Genomic DNA, 15,130 nt, shown 5'->3' with positions numbered 1-15,130 from the left:
AGTTAAATAGAAAACTTAAGATGAGTCAGAGTCAAATACCCTTACGTAGTTCGTTACCGCACAAATCAGAGCATATAAATAGATGTAGAACGGTAGAACAAGGCAACAGAGTTTAGGGAGAGAAGGAGGTGACAACGATGAGTATTCCACATGAACTGGTGATTGAGATTCTTTCACGGTTACCAGTCAAGTCTCTTTTTCGTTTCAAGTGTGTATCTAAATCTTGGTCCAAATTAGTTACGACTGATCAACACTTCGTCGAGTTACATCTTAATCAATCAACCAAATCCAACAACATCAATATCGTTGCAAGTGACCCTAAGGAGAAATACATCGAAGAAGTGTATTCTGGAGATTCTATGAATTTTGACAATGCGATACAGTTGAAATTGCCTTTTAGCTTCCCCTTCTGCACAAAATTGGAGTTAGTTGGTTCTTGTAATGGAATACTTTGTTTCATGAAATATTTTTTTTCTAGTGAGGACATGTACCTCTGGAATCCAACCACTGGTGATCTTCGCATTATTCCAAATATTCCTACTGGCTACTCTGTTTGCGTCTTTGGCTTTGGTTTTCATAAAGCTACCAAGGAATATAAGTTGGTAAGCATTAATCTAGATCTTCGGTTTATTAGAGTCTACACTCTAGGAATTGGTTCATGGAGAACTCTTGACAAAATTTCGTACAATATTATTCCAGCTACATCATCTAATGTACTTGTCAGTGGTGCTCTTCGTTGGATATCCCGAGGAGATCATGATCGCTATTTAATTGTTTCTTTTGACTTAAGAGACGAGGTAATTCATGAGATATCACTCCCAAATAATATATATCAATGTGATTTTGCTAACGCTTTTGCGGAGTTGGGTGGACTGCTTTGCTTGTTGTCTTGTCCTCTTAATGACAGAGTTGACGTATGGGTGATGAAAGAATACGGCATGGTTAATTCTTGGACGCAGCAATTCACCATCAAAGGATCCACAGGATGTGGTTCGTTGAAACACATGAGACCACTCGGTAGTGGAAAGAACGGAGATTTTCTCCTATGCATGAATGGCAGAGAAGTAGTCCTCTGTGGCTCTGTGACGCAAACGGAAACATAATCAAACGAAAACAATTGATAAGTTTCACGTCTGAAACTTTCAAGCATGTAGTTACATTCCAAGCCTCGTCTCACCAATCTTCATTGGTGTTAAGAATGGAGTAAAAATGAGAAAAAACTGGAAAATAGATTACATATGGTTCGGTGTTAGTTTTTAATCAATGATGTTTTAGTTAGGATTATTCCATTTCCTTCGAAAAACTGTAGTTGGTATTGCATTGTATAGAACGTACACATAGAGTTTGTGGCATGACTCGTTTTGAAAGCTCATTTTAGTCATCTTATTTGCAGACTCATCTCCATCTTCCTTAAAATTTAGCAAATTAAATGTTGCTAGAAGAGAAGGACAAAGATTTGGTAGTATATATATGTTTCCACTTTTATTTTGAAACATGCAATGAGTCCTTAACACTGCCCTATGTAGCCAATTATCAAGACCCTCCTTTACAAGCAAAGAAATTAAATCCTTTGCCGGCCTTCTGATTAATTATGAGACCAATGGTATGCCCCTCACTGAACAAGGAAGGAACCTTGACACCTTCTCAAATCAACCTTTCTCTGTAGAAGTTCTGTTCTCTGTACAAGTTGAATGTGGATAGGAAGTGCACCCTCAGTGGGTGGATTGAAGCTCAGTGCGAACAAAGATTTTCCTGGTTCAGCCAGTTGAACCCTGCGTCCCCCGCCCTTTTTTTTTTTTGCCAAGTAAGATAGAATTGTAGTATTGTTAGAATCTAAATGTACAGGCAGGGAGAGTGGTTCAGTAGCAGAGATTGCTCGAACCATGCGTCCTTGTGCTGATACTGCTTATATATGCAATCTGTGTATGCGAAACTTCACAGATTTAGAAGCCAATAGCCGAAGACTAAGTTTGTATTGCTTGTATTGCTAGGGCCACCGAGTCAAAACCCGATAATAAGGCCCCCATTATTTGGGTCCGGGTTTAATATATATCAAATGATCCGGATACAAAAATTCAGATAGAGAAATTAGAATCAACCAACTACATAAATAATTTTGGATTTATTAGGCATTTTTTTTTGTAGCATAAATCTTTTTAAGAATTTGCCTTGGGCGTTAATAAATTTTTAATCGTTAATTCAGTCTTAGTTCATTACATTGGTTTGTTTTTTTTAGCTATCTTTCTGAGAGCGTGCTAAATGCATCATTCTCTGATAAGGGGCATTTACATAACCACGGTGGGATTCCTTTAACAATCATTGTTTTGTGACACTATCATTAGCAGCTAAAAAAGTCAGCAGCAAAATTTGTGTGGGAGATCATAAGATAGTTCATCTTGCCGTTACGTGTTAGGGATCTATCCTAACCAACACGACGAATTTAGAATCTTAAAAACTCAGAAGAGAGAAACAAAGAAGATGAACACACAGATATACATGGTTAGGCAATTGCCTTAATCCACAAGCGCACCACAATTCACTATTATCAAAAAGTAGTTACAAACACTAATATATCTCTCTCAATCAATCTCACACAAAGCGCTCGCAAAATAGCTCACCTAATTTGTAATCTATGCTCTCAAGTTTCTCTCTACTGTGTGATCTTAATTCTCAAATACCTTGGGTATTTATAGAGAACGTGAGGAAGTAATTGGTTTCCAAAACCAATTTACTTGTTCATCACCGTTTAGGAGAAGTAGTGCTTGCGGGTCCATGTTTCCAATTCCAATTTGGAAACTAACCCACGTGGTGATCAGGCTCCATACTTAACAATCTCTCACTTGGAGACTGATAACCAAAGTAAATCACCTCCATGCATTTCCAATGCATAATGGTGTGCTTCATCTACGATCTTCAAACTAGAAGACCAACTAAAGCTAGGCATAGATTCAGCTTCTCAATAGTCACTGTCTTTGTCCATTGTGAGTCCCAGCTCACTGCAGTAGCTCCTACTGTAAATACATAATCAGTAGTGCCTTTCCTGCGATCAACTTCACCTGCAAAGTATGTATCAACATAACCTTGCAGTCTTATATCACCTCTGTGATAACACAAACAGACATTAGTAGTGCCTTTCAAGTAGCGCATATATGCAATATCCACTTAACTGCCTCCCAATGTTGCTTTCCAGGATCACTAAGAAATCTTCTCACAACTCCTACTGCTTGAGTAATGTCTGGTCTCGTGCAAAACATTGCATACATTACATTTCCAATGGCTGAGGCATATGGTACCTTAGCCATGAAATATATGTCATTCTGGGTCTTGGGAGATGGTACCTTAGATAACCGAAAGTGACTACCCAAGGGCGTGCTAACAGGTTTAGCATCACTCATGTTGAACTTTCGAATGACACATTCAATATAATCAACCTTAGACAATTGTCAAAGTTCCCTTCTCCTTATCTCTACTGGTTCTCATCCCAAGAATCTACTTAGCTGCATCAAGATCCTTCATAGCATATTCACTTGCCAACTGTTTCTTCAGATTTTTAATCTCATTCATATTTGACCCAGCTATCAACATATCATCAACATATAGCAACAAAATAAGATAACTAGAATCAAACCTCTTGTAGTAACAACAATGATCAGCATTGTACTTGAAGAAACTGTTCTTTTGTATGAAACCATCAAACTTCCTGTACCACTGTCTTGGTGCCTATTTCAAACCGTATAAGCTCTTTTTTAGCTTACACACTATTTCCTCCTTACTATTCATGATGAAACCCTCGGGTTGGTGCATATAAATTTCTTCATCTAGGTCACCATGAAGAAATGCGGTCTTAACATCTAACTACTCTAGATGTAAATCTTCAGCTGCCACAATATCTAGACTCATTTTGATAGTAGTAAGGTTCAGCATTAGAGAAAATACATCAGTGTAGTCAATATCATGCTTCTGCTGAAACCCTTTGACTACCAATCTGGCCTTGTACCTTTTAGAGCCATCATGCTCCTCCTTTACTATGTATACCCATTTGTTATGCAAGGCCTTCTTCCTAATGGGTAATTTAGATAACTCCCATATCTTATTTGTGATGATGGAGTCCATCTCATCTTTCATAGCAAGCTCTCACTTGTTCGCATCTTCATTGCTTCATCATAGCACTGGGGTTCGCCACCATCAGTAAGGAGCAAGTAAGTCACATAAGTGGATGTGGGATACTTTTGACTTGGCACATGTTGCCTAGAAGTCTTCCTAAGATCACTGACCGGAACTGGAGTCTGTGATGTAGCAATCTCATCACCACTTTCTATATTTGACTGTGGAACAGCAGTAACCTGTTGTTGCACTGTACCATGACTAACTTCAGTGTCTTCCAAGTTAACAAAGTTAGTACCACTAATATGTGTGTTATTTCTCTGTCCTTGTACATTATATTCTTATTGAATACCACATCTCTACTCCGTATGATTTTTCAATTATGGTAATCCCAAAATCGATAACCAAACTCATCACCACTATATCCAATGAATACACACTTCAGTGATTTAGGGTCAAGTTTACCCCTAGACTGATCACTGATATGTACATATGACACACATCCAAACACTCGCAAATAAGAGAGACTTACTTGCTTGTCGCCCCAGACCTCCTCAGGTAACATGTGATCTAATGGAATTGATGGCCCGCGGTTAATCAAGTAAGCTGCTGTACTAACTGCTTCGGCCCAAAATAGTTTCGGTAACCCTGCTTGTATACGCATGCACCATGCACGCTTTGTCAATGACCTGTTCATTCTCTTAGCCACCCCATTCTGTTGAGGTGTCCCTGGCAGTGTCTTCTCCATCCGAATACCATTTTCAGCACAATACTCCTTGAAATCAGTATCATTATACTCTCCACCATTATCAGATCTCAAACACTTCAATTTCAACTTTGTCTCATTTTCAATTATAGCTCTCCACTTCTTGAATACATCAAAAACCTTAGATTTCTGCTTCAAGAAATAAACCCATACCTTTCTAGTAGAGTCATCAATGAAAATCACAAAGTATGACTTACCACCAAGAGAGGAGACAGATGAAGGACCCCAGACATTTGTGTGAACCAACTCAAGCTTCTGCTGCTTTGGAATTCTTCCCACTTTCTAAAAGCTAACACACTTCTGCTTCCCATATATGCAGTTCTCACATAAGTCTATCCCAGTAGACTTCAAACCTGGTAGCTTTCCTTGTGAATGAAGGACTTGCATTCCTTTTTCTCTCATATGGCCAAGTTTGCGATGCCATGTGTTTAGATCTTCTTTGTCATCAGCAACATCAACATAACGACAACCACTGGTGGTTAAATAGAGAGTACCATTTTTCTTTCTACGTGCAATAAGCAATGCACCTTTTGCTACTTTCCAACTTTCACCTGTAAAATAGGTAGTGTAACCTTCACTTGCTAGCCACTACACCAAATTGGTCAAAAAACAACAGCCATAACCGGGCTTAATTAAACGATGGTCATTAGCCTACGTAACTGTTAGCCATCATAATCTAACCATTGGCTGTCGTAGTGTGAATGTGAAAAATTGGGCTTTCTCAAGGCTCATTTCCGCTCAACTATTTGGCGAAAAATTAAGTCATCCCGCTAGATTTAAGAGGGGTAACCCAAAATTTCAGTCTGTGCCTTTTGAAATTTCAATAGGATTTGAGAAAGGGATAACCCTATCAAAACTTTTCGTTACCATCCTGCAAAAAATAGAAAGAGACAAGGAGAAACACTAGAACAAGGTTAAGGGGTTGTTTGTTCTTCTGAGCCACTGAATGTTGAATGTTGGATGCTAAATGGCCCATCCTCTGAATGCTAAATGCTAATTGCTGAATTCTGAAAAACATGTTTGTTTTTTATTAGAATAACTTGGCTATGAAGGCTGAATATAAACCATTTGGACAATTTTACTCATGCTATCTATTTTAAACACTAACTTGATTTCTTGTAAAACAAAATATATATTATATTTGAGGAGGGGAGATGGATTATCGAAGAAAAAAAATGATAAATAAATTTATTTAAAATATGCTTTCACAAATATATTTTAACGGTTTATTTCCATATTTTGTTTACTTTTAGAAAATATATATGTAATTCTATTTTTAACAAAGTGGATATCATTCACCCAAAAAAATGAAAAAACCCGTTACGCCAACATCAAATTTTGAATAACCTATTTTGAAGCCATAAAGGTCAAGATAAGAGAGTAGATTGGTTCTTGAGATTGGGTTCTTAAGAAATGGCAAGAAGGGACTTTCTCGTTTCAAGTATTACAATTCAGCATTCAAGAGAAACTTTCGTGCTGAATGCTGAATGCTGAATGCTGAAAGTACTACTGGATGCTTAAACTACTTTAAAAACACAAACAAGTTTTGAGCCTCTGAATGCTTAAAACTTAAGTTTAAGAGGCTCTGAATGCTAAATTAAAAAAAAAAACGAACAACCCCTAAATCGTTTTTTTTTTGTGAAATTCATGTTCAAAGATTAAATCTTTAAGTTGTTTTGAGTAAAGATTGGTATCCAATTGTAATAATGGGTGCTGGAATTGTCATGAACATGAGATCAATCAAGTCTCACAATTTTCGGTTTCGACTCGATTCTTCGAAGTTGCTCATTTGGTCGACTTCTCCTCCTGCTCATTTGGTTGTTTTCTTCCTCCTCGTTCAGATAATCTCTTATTCTCCTCCAATTTCTATTTGGATAAATTACTAACCTTCTCTCTCTCTCTCTCTCTCTCTCTCTCTCTCTCTCTCTCTCTCTCTCTCTCTCTCTTCTTAACTTTGATTTTGAATACAAGAAATTGGGTGAAACATTTGCTTTCTTCAGTTCGAAAAAGATGTCACTTTTTAATTATTATTGTTTTCCTTAAATTGTTATCTGCGTTGAATTGCATTATATTATTATCTTCAGTTCGGTTCTACGAACGCCTTTTTTAATTCATACAGTTCATTGGGCTTTTAATAGCTCAACTTGTTGGTTATTTATAACTCCAAATTTTTATTGCTACTAGTTTTTCACTTTTGAAATTCTTCTGATACTCTTTTGGTAGCAGTTCTTTTCTTCGATTCGATTCTGACTGGTAGATTTATTTTGTGCTCATTCAATTATCAGGTAATTTTGTCTTATTATTTTTTCTTCAATTGTTATTTTGGTGGTGCATACTTCATTTCAGGAAGTGGGTGCATGACATTGCTAGTTTAACTCAAAAAAATTGAGTTTTTCTTAAAAGTAGAAAATTTTAATCTTCAATTCATTTAAAAAATTGTGGTTTCTCAATGATTATAACCGTATACTCTTTTTTAGAATATTACTTGGAACTTAGAGTTTTTGATAGAATTTCTACTAGTTCTTGTATTGAGCAGTATCGTGAACTTGTGCAAAATAAGTAATTGGTTGTATTTCTAGCAATGGATAGCTCGTTGTCGCTTTACTTATTTACTTAAGTCTGCCTTAGGCCTAAGTCTTTTGAAGGTGGCTATGTGGTGGTGGAGTGAACTTATTTAACGGCTAGTTGTTGATTGTTTGAGCTAGTTTTTGGTTATCAAAGCTTCAAGCTCTTGCGACTTCTTAATTTGTGCCCTAAAAGCATGTGGTGTATCCTACACTTTATTTCCAAAAGGATGGAATATACCCTAGTGTATGTTTACTAAGGCTTCTTGGATAATGAAGTTGCCCTACTGAGATTATGTTTCTCCTAAAATCCGGAATATGCCTTACATCTTTTAGCTTCCATACAGACCCATCAATCTTGATTTGTACATTGCCTTTACCAGCAATGTTGCAAGGCTTGTTATCACCGTCCCAGATAGACTGTACCAAGATTACCTGGAACATAACTTTCTATCATATCCTTATTTGAGGTCGCATGGAATGAAACACCCGAGTCCAGCACCCAGGAGTCGTCTCTGCTCTCCATAGAACAAATCAATGCATCATCTAACACCTCAACCACATTGGCTTCTTGGCGTTTCTTCTTTCCATGTTTGTTACCTGTCTTCTTCTTGGGCAACCGACAATCATAAGAATAATGTCCTTTCTTGCCACAGTTATAGCAATCTATCTCGGATATATCAACTTAAGATTTTCCTTTGGATTTCGATCTGTTCTTATCAGAATCCCTGTATGAACTCCTACCCCTACTTTCAAAACTCAATGCAGACTCAGAAATTGAAGCAACATCCGATTTACTTCAGATCTCCTTGGTCAGTATCATAGTAACTACATCATCGAACTTCAACTTAGTTTTACTTGCAGAGCCACTGATGGCAGTAACTGTAGCTTTCCAGCTTGCTGGCATCTGATCAAGAATGGCCAAAGCTCTAACTTCATCACTAAAAGATATTTCAATAGACTCTAACTGATCCTTGGTCTCGTTGAACTTATTGAGATGTTCCTTGAATGAATCTCCTTCAGACATCCTTAAAGTAAAGAGCTTTATAATAAGGTGTACCTTATTAGCAGCAGAGGGTTGTTCATACATAGCAGAGAGAGCATTCATGAGATCCACAGTGGTGTTCTCAGTCTTGATATTGAATGCTACTAACTTCCCTAAAGATAACCGAATTGTACCAAGTGTCTTTCTGTCAAGCAGGTTCCAAGTATCCACAACCATTGCTTCAGGTTTGAATCCTATCAAGATATAGATCTTTCTGATATAGATGATCTTCAATTTGCATCTTCCAAAATCTAAAATTTGTTATGTTAGACTTTTCGACCTTCAGCTTTTCTTTATCATTCGTCATTGCTCACACAGGAACAATCAATACCCAAGATCCACAGTAAAACCTTACGCACCAATACCAGTTGTTAGGGATCTACCCCAACCAACACGACGAATTTAGAATCTAGAAAACTCAGAAGAAAAAAACAAAGAAGAGGAACACACAGATATACATGGTTAGGCAATTGCCTTAATCCACAAGCGCACCACAATTCACTATTATCAAGAAGTAGTTACAAACACTAATATATCTCTTTTAATCAATCTCACACAAAACACTCACAAAATAGCTCACCTAATTTGTAATCTATGCTCTCAACTCTAATGAGTGATCTTAATATAGAGAACGTGAGGAACCAAAGTAGTAATTGGTTTCCAAAACCAATTTACTTGTTCATCACCATTTAGGAGAAATAATGTTGGTGGGTCCGTGTTTCCAGTTCCGATTTGGAAACTAACCCACGTAGTGATCATGCTCCATACTTAACATTAGGTACTTCCTACCTAGTCTTCAATCTCCATAGAGATTCTGCCTTCAAAGCTGTATCAGAATCAGTTTCCACATAGTCATGTCCAATTTCTTTGGATAGCCTTGTCTAGTTTCTCTGTAAATTACAAACTAATTTGCAGCATTTCTTTTGAGCTGCATAAGTATACTAGGGGACTAGCCCATATTATGGTGATCAAACCTGTCATGGCCATTCTCCATTTCTGCATAAACTAAGTTGGCATATTTACAACAATTTATATGAAAAAATAATAATAGTAATTTTTAACCCTTTTTTTCGAACATTAAGGTGGATTACAGCATCCTCGGCTTGTCATTCATTAATAGATATGTGGTACGCAGTTGATGCTCTATCTTCCAGACCTCCATTTCCTTAAAATATAATGATAGACTCGAAGAAAAAAAAAACCTCTAATTTCCAACTTTTATAACCATGAATTACCCTTAAACCACAATGATATGATTATAAGAATTCAATATGTGTGCCTACAAGTTACCAAAGCACAAAGCTTAACCAGGCCTTCCTTTATGACGTGTAGAATGCCCGTTCAGGACATACTATCGATTTGACTAGGATAGTTGTAATTCACAGATTAATAATATATCCGAAAAATAGTTACGGAAGCACAAATCTTCCATTAAGTTCATTCATACAAGTCAAACATAAAAATTCCACCCTTTAGATTGGATATACAAATAACAAAATAAACAAGTAAGAATTTGGTGTAATCCGGATTGGCGGAGGCCAAATTTTCTGCGACGATCATTATAGCTCGGTAAGGGGTAAGGGTAATGATATTGTCCGAAATCGCCCATTTTGAACGGTGAACACACCAATGTCTGAACCTGTTTTCTTCTTAAATTTCAAATTCCAACCAATTACTTGGTTTCATCAGTGAAATAAATGTGATTCGTTTTCCATGGATATGGTAGATCACGAGACTGCATGGAGAAAGACTCACCCTGTACCAGGAACAACATGCGATCGCCTAAACTCGTCAACTTAGACCACGTCGGAGTGGAGTCCGTAGTTACTAATATTAGATCTTATCATCTTACACGAAACCAACTTTTTCATTTTATTGTTTTACTTGAAAATGAATGAATGAAACTCGCCTGACTGAGGAATTTAAAGTCGACTGACATACTTGGATGAGCAGTGCACAATTGAAAATGCAGTATGCAAACCTTCTATTTTACATCCTTCATTATGACGCTTTTTTTTTAAGCAATTCTCGTTATCTTCATGACCTCAGTTTGATTAAGCAAATCTCATTTTTGACAACTACTCTGTTTCGCTTGGTCCTTCTGCAAGAAATAGTTTCTCTAGTTTCAACTAGCTCTCATGGAAAGATTCCATGTAGCTTCTTTTGTGTTTCATTGTTCCCTTTTTTGGTTCCTTCAATTATTCAGATGCATCAGACTTGAAGTTTCCATTTAGGCAATTTAAACCTTGGACTTGAAGAATGCAAGCAGGTCCATTTGGGACACAAAATTCCGTATATGAAAGAGGTCCATTTAGGCAATTCCCGTACCTGAAAGAGGATATAGCAACTTCTTTTCATGTGTGGAATTTCATTTTAATGACGTGTAATCCAATCAAATTGAACCAGGTGATTGAGCAAGCGCTGAGGTGTCCTTTTAACCCACATCAGCACTAGCTAAACCACATACTCCACGTGACACCCACATACTCCTCACTTCTAAATATCGGCAAAGCATCACAACCACTAACGGAATGAAACGATAAAAATCAAAAGGCCATCTGATTGCAATTGCAGAAGAAGGATAAGAAGTAGTGCAGCTCAAATTCCTCACAAATACGTAAACGCCAACTCCCAAACCACCGAGAATCCAAATACACGCCATTGCATATCCATGAACACTAGTAAATACAATAGACTACAAAATCAAACAAGAACAAGTTCGATTAATACAAGTAATTCGACGAAAAGTATTCATTATTTTCATTAAAAACAATACATACACTCCAATAATGGATGTCAATGGATGTCAGTAATGTTATAACTTCCATGGTAGGACTTAAAGTGATGAGAAAATGGATCAGGTCTATTGTAAATATGTTTGTAGGGAATAGGTGAACTATGTACAAGATAATGAGAAAAAGAAGACAGAGAGAGAAAAACTATAAAAGAAATGAGAAATAAATTCCCCTTTGAAGAAATGGGCATGATAATTGTAAGATGCAAGAAGAGAAAGATAAAATTAATAAAGCTCATTCTTATTCATTAATGGTGTTTACACTGTTCACTCATTCTCTCTCTTTACATGTGAGAAAAATAGAAAATGAAAATGAGCAAAACGAATCTGGTCCTCTTTTTCTTTTGTCTCCACTCTTTTTATAGTTGCTCTACATGTGTCCATCCAATAGTTTTTTGACATGTGTTAATCTTTGTCTCTTTCCTTTATACCTGAAATTTATAATGAATATATCAGCCCTCATGCCGTTATTGTATTAGAAACTTATTGAAATAATGTCGAATATCGGTATGTACGATATTTAGGCACCACATCGCCCCTTTCGAAATTTTCAAATTTTAGTAATAAAAATTTGAAGATTTCGAGAAGCAACAAACTGAAATGAGGTTCATCACTATTGAATACCATCTCCAAAAATACTCATCAACATCATTACCAAATTTACATAGGTGATTGTATATGGGATATCGGTAACGAGTTTGTTGTTTGGTATCGAATTTGTTTGCTGAATTTGGTTTGTATCGACGCCCCAGTACCGCCAGTATCGGTATCGATGCCCCAGTACCGGCATCGGCTATCCTATTCTCTGCATCCATGTCTTGAGGTCGCCCCAGTCCCGATTTCGAAAATTCGATTCTTAAACTCAGTTTGTGTTTGATCCGGTTCTGAGATTTGGTATTGGTATCGGGTATTTGGTTATGGGTATGGTATCGAGCTCGACCTTGACCTCGGTATTGAAGTCGCCCCAGTATCGAAATTATATATCACCAAATTCACAAAATTTATATCGATGCCTTTTTCTTCCAACATGAAACTTATAAAACTTATAACCAAAATTGAGTATAGAGTATAGACATTGGGTATAGACGTCATGAGTAATAAAATTGAGTATAGAAGCGATATATATTGACTGGTATCGAGATGAAATAAAATTTTGACATTGGGTATAGACGATATTGCCATGATGAGGAATAAAATTTTGACATTGACTTCGACCTACCAAGATTTTTATTGACATCGAGATGAGTATCTATAGATCACCGGATTTTATTGACTGGTATCGACTGATGAAGATCTACGGATCACCGGGATTTTATTGACCTAAACTTCGCATTTCGCCAAGAACATAATTTTATTGATTGACTCGAGATGAATCCCGGTATTTTATTGAGGATCTACGGATCACCGATCGATTTTATTGACTGAACTCGTGATTTATGCCAATTGACAACGAGATGATTTTATTGACTTTTATTGGTATCGAGATGAGGATCTTTACCTAGTATCGAGATGAGGATCGATCATGGTCTACAAAGTAATTTTATTGACTGACTAACTTTATTTACGAATTTTATTGACTGAACTTTATCGCGCATTTTTATTGACTGCGAAAAATCACCGGGATTTTATTGACTGAACTTCGCATTTACGCCAAAAAGCGGGGATTTTATTGACCTGGTATCGAGATGAAGATCTATAGATCATCAGGATTTTTGATTTTCCTGCTATCAATATATTGTTAGAAATAAGATTTGATAACTGAGATTTTTGAATTCGAAATAGGATTTTATAAATGAAATAAAATTTGAGCTCTTCATCCAATCCAATGATCTGATCCATATTGTCATTAATAAGTCACCCCAAACGATAATTTTATATCAGTTCCAAATATTTATCTACCATCGACTCATATCTGTTTTGCCCCAAGTGATAATTTTATCTGCCCAAATGATATCGGGCTCTACGGATTTATCTGCCCTTGGCTCCAAATGGTTTGTTCATATCGTATATCGACATACCAACTATGTCAGCCCAAATGATCTATTGCACCTCCAAGTAATCAATTTCGACACCAAATATCAGTATCTTATATCTATATCGGCACTGATATTTTCTGCATCAAGCTCGTGGTTAACTACTTAACCAACACGGCATCTCGCACCAAGTGATTAATTTCGATGTCTATCTCGAAAAATTCTGGTCTCGATCTCGAAATCGAAGTCTCGAAAATTTTGGTATCGAAAATTTGGTATCGTTTCATCTCAGGCCCAAGCCCAACTCGACATTAGTATTCATCTTCTTCTTCGACACCCAGTATCGAAATATTAATCTTATATTGGATTTCCATTATATTGACTTTCCTTTAATAGATCCCTCTTCTCAAGCAACCTCAAAATTTGATTTCTAAATATGAGTATCCAAAGAAGAAAGTCCAGTATGGCTCATCTCCACCTTTAAGTATACATCGAATTTGAAATTCCTTTGTTTTTTGTGAACTCGATACTGACTTCTGTAGCCCATCTCGTATTTCCACACCCAATCTATCATTTAAACCCTTCTTCTCTTAATTTCCGCTACTTTAAGTATTCAACTGATTTCCGAGATCCCCCGATGGCCACTACCGAGAAACGAGGTCTTGATGAAGTTTCTGGGATTTCGGTATCAAAATTGGATTGTTGGTATTTGATTGGTGTCGGTATTGAATTTTGTTGTTGAATATTGACTCGTTATCGAATTTGGGTTATGGTTTTGAAGTCGGGTATCAAAATCGACGCCCCCAGTATCTGTATCGACCATGGCAAGTCGCCCCCAGCATCGGTATCGGGCACTGGGTATTGGGTGTCGAAGCTGGGTATCGGAATTGGCAGTGAAGTTCTCCTCTGAAGGCTTGATGTCGGCCTAGTTTACTTATCTTGAAACTGGCCACTAAAAAATATTCTTGTATCGGCTATTCTCTATTTCAAAAGATTGATTTTGGCCACCACTATCCTCTGTATCGGCACTTCACTTTGAACAAAACCTTTAACCTTTTCTGGAATGTGTTTCTTGTTATATTTCAATTTCACTTGTTTTTCTGAAGATGTCTTCTGTATCGAACTTGGTTATGGGTATCGAAGTCGGTAATCTTGGCCACCAATATCTTCTGTATCGACACCTTACTTATTTTGGTCTTCTCTATATCGGTATCGAAGTTGGGTTGGGTATGGTATCGAATTTGGTATTTGGTCTCGATATCGAATTTTCTGGTATCGAGTATCGACTTTGATTCTGATATGACAACTTGGTATCAAAAAATTTCTGGTATCGAGTATCGAAGTTGTTTAAACGTAGGACGCCCCAAGTGATCTCGGCAGCTCAATGAACCAGTACCAGTATCGAAGTTGTGATCTCGGTAGCTCGATGTACTAGTACCAGTATCGAAGTTTATCTGTATCTGTATCAATCCAGTAGTAATCCTTGAACTTTTATCTGAAAACCGATGCCACTTGTCTTACTTGGGCCCATTTCTGAAATCCAAACAATACACCCAATTAGCCGATACCCAGTATCGAACTTTACAGATTTCAACAGTTTATTTTTTTATTATTTTTTTTTTTTTTCCAGTTTACTTAAACACCATACATTATTTTGTACATAGTACAAAATATTTCGATATATTGCGATATTTGGGGATATCTATCCATATTTTAGAAAAAGATATATAAATATCACGATATATTTAAAGATATATACGAAATATCAGTGATATTTCGATAATATTTGTGATATTTGTGATATTTTGTGATATTTTGTGATATTTAGAAATATTTAGCGATATTTTGTATATATAACAATTTTATTTAATATTTACCATTATA

At 36.6% G+C, this 15,130-nt stretch overlaps 1 protein-coding gene across 1 annotated transcript; it reads left to right on the top strand.

Annotated features, from left to right (window-relative positions):
* The first annotated feature begins 63 nt into the window (after positions 1–63).
* On the top strand, positions 64–1,351 carry LOC147491901 (F-box/kelch-repeat protein At3g06240-like). Its single transcript, XM_086566450.1, has one exon. It carries the CDS (start codon positions 138–140, stop codon positions 1,101–1,103), a length of 966 nt encoding a protein of 321 aa, XP_086422576.1. The 5' UTR covers positions 64–137; the 3' UTR covers positions 1,104–1,351.
* The last annotated feature ends 13,779 nt before the right edge of the window (positions 1,352–15,130 follow it).

The sequence above is a fragment of the Coptis chinensis genome, chromosome 6, assembly GCF_015680905.1.
Source record: "Coptis chinensis isolate HL-2020 chromosome 6, ASM1568090v1, whole genome shotgun sequence".
Taxonomy (NCBI): domain Eukaryota; kingdom Viridiplantae; phylum Streptophyta; class Magnoliopsida; order Ranunculales; family Ranunculaceae; genus Coptis; species Coptis chinensis.
Note: the sequence above shows the minus strand (reverse complement) of the source record. Positions and strands in the feature narration are given on the sequence as shown.

Bases quoted from the DNA above. Each gene is read 5' to 3' on its own strand.
- LOC147491901 (XM_086566450.1), top strand. From the start codon at position 138: ATGAGTATTCCACATGAACTGGTGATTGAGATTCTTTCACGGTTACCA.